The 1,285-nt window shown below is 45.1% G+C and overlaps 1 protein-coding gene across 1 annotated transcript in view; it reads left to right on the top strand.

Moving 5' to 3' along the window:
• Positions 1-1,285, top strand: part of LOC116096205 (perilipin-2) — a 52,660-nt gene that overhangs the window by 41,963 nt on the left and 9,412 nt on the right. Inside the window, exon 9 of the mRNA XM_031377805.1 lies at positions 125-130. Coding sequence (XP_031233665.1) covers positions 125-130 — 6 coding nt within the window. The remainder of the gene's footprint in view (positions 1-124; positions 131-1,285) is intronic.

Below are 1,285 nucleotides of genomic sequence, written 5' to 3'. Positions count from 1 at the left end.
AGAAAACATTGTGCCTGCTACTCAGAGGGTGACAGGAGAAGATCCCTTGAGCCCAGGAAGTAGAAGAGTAGCCTGGGCTACAGTGAAGCCCCCATAGAAGGAATAAAGGGTTCAGCAGGTAAAGATGCTTGCTGCCAAGCCTGATGACTTGGGTTCAAGACCTACCCACATGATAAAGGGAGAGAGCTGACTCTGAATTGGTTCTCAGAGTTGCTTATGCACAATTGGGCACACACACACACACACACACACACACACACACAGAGAGATACATACAGGCCAGGGATGGTGGCACTCACTTTTAATCCCTTAAACATTCAGAAGGCAGAGGCAGGTGGATTTCTGGTCCACATATTGAGTTCTAAGACAGCCAGGGCTACGTAGAGAGAGACCCTGTGTCAAAAACAAAACACAATAAAAATGTGGAGTGTCTTAATTTTTTAAATAATTTATAAGAAGGGGGAACCGTGTCTGGAGAGATGGCTCAAGGGTTAAGAACACTAGTTAGGTTCAATTCCCAGCATATATATGGCAGCCCACGACTGTAACTTCAGGCCCAAGGGGATCCAACACACATGGTGTAAAACATACATGTAGACAGAATACCCATTCACAAAAAGTAAAATAAAATTTAAAAGTAAAAATGACAGAAAAAGGCCAGAAAACAGTATTGCATTGTGTGCATGTCTAATACCTTTAAAGGTCAGAAGAGGATATTGAGTTCCCTGGAACTGGATCTATAATTATGAGCCAACACATGGTTGCTGGGTGTCAAACCAGGGTCCCATACAAGGGTTAGCCAGTGCTCTCTACAGCTGAGCCTTCTCTCCATCCACCTCTGTCCCCAGAGATTTTTAAGCCAGTTGAAAGGTCTGTTGACAGCTGGTTACTTTGCTGAAAAGGAATCACGGACAGGAAGTGGTGCAACTGGGTGGTTTGTATCACTTTCCCGAAAGACAGCAAATTTTTGGAGGGATTGATGGGGGGGAGGGGGTTGGAGGGGCAAGGCAAGGGAAAAGCCCAGTTAAAAAGTAAGTCACAAATGAGATTGCTCAGTGCCCACTTTGCCTGGATAACTGGCTGTGCTATTTCTGGGTGAGAAAACAGCTTCAGTCATTGGTGAGGTGACTGCCCATAGGAAAACAGAAATAAGTCTAAGAAACCTGCCTATGGTCACCAGGCTTCTAGTCCCTTTAAGGGGACCTGTCTTTTAGGACAGGAGTCTCCTTATCACAGAGTTGCAGTCTTATCAAACTTCCAAACATGCAAATGAGTGTAGGGCTGT

This window comes from Mastomys coucha, unplaced genomic scaffold, assembly GCF_008632895.1.
Source record: "Mastomys coucha isolate ucsf_1 unplaced genomic scaffold, UCSF_Mcou_1 pScaffold18, whole genome shotgun sequence".
In the NCBI taxonomy this organism is placed as follows: Eukaryota; Metazoa; Chordata; class Mammalia; order Rodentia; family Muridae; genus Mastomys; species Mastomys coucha.
This window is presented reverse-complemented; position numbering and strand designations above follow the sequence as displayed.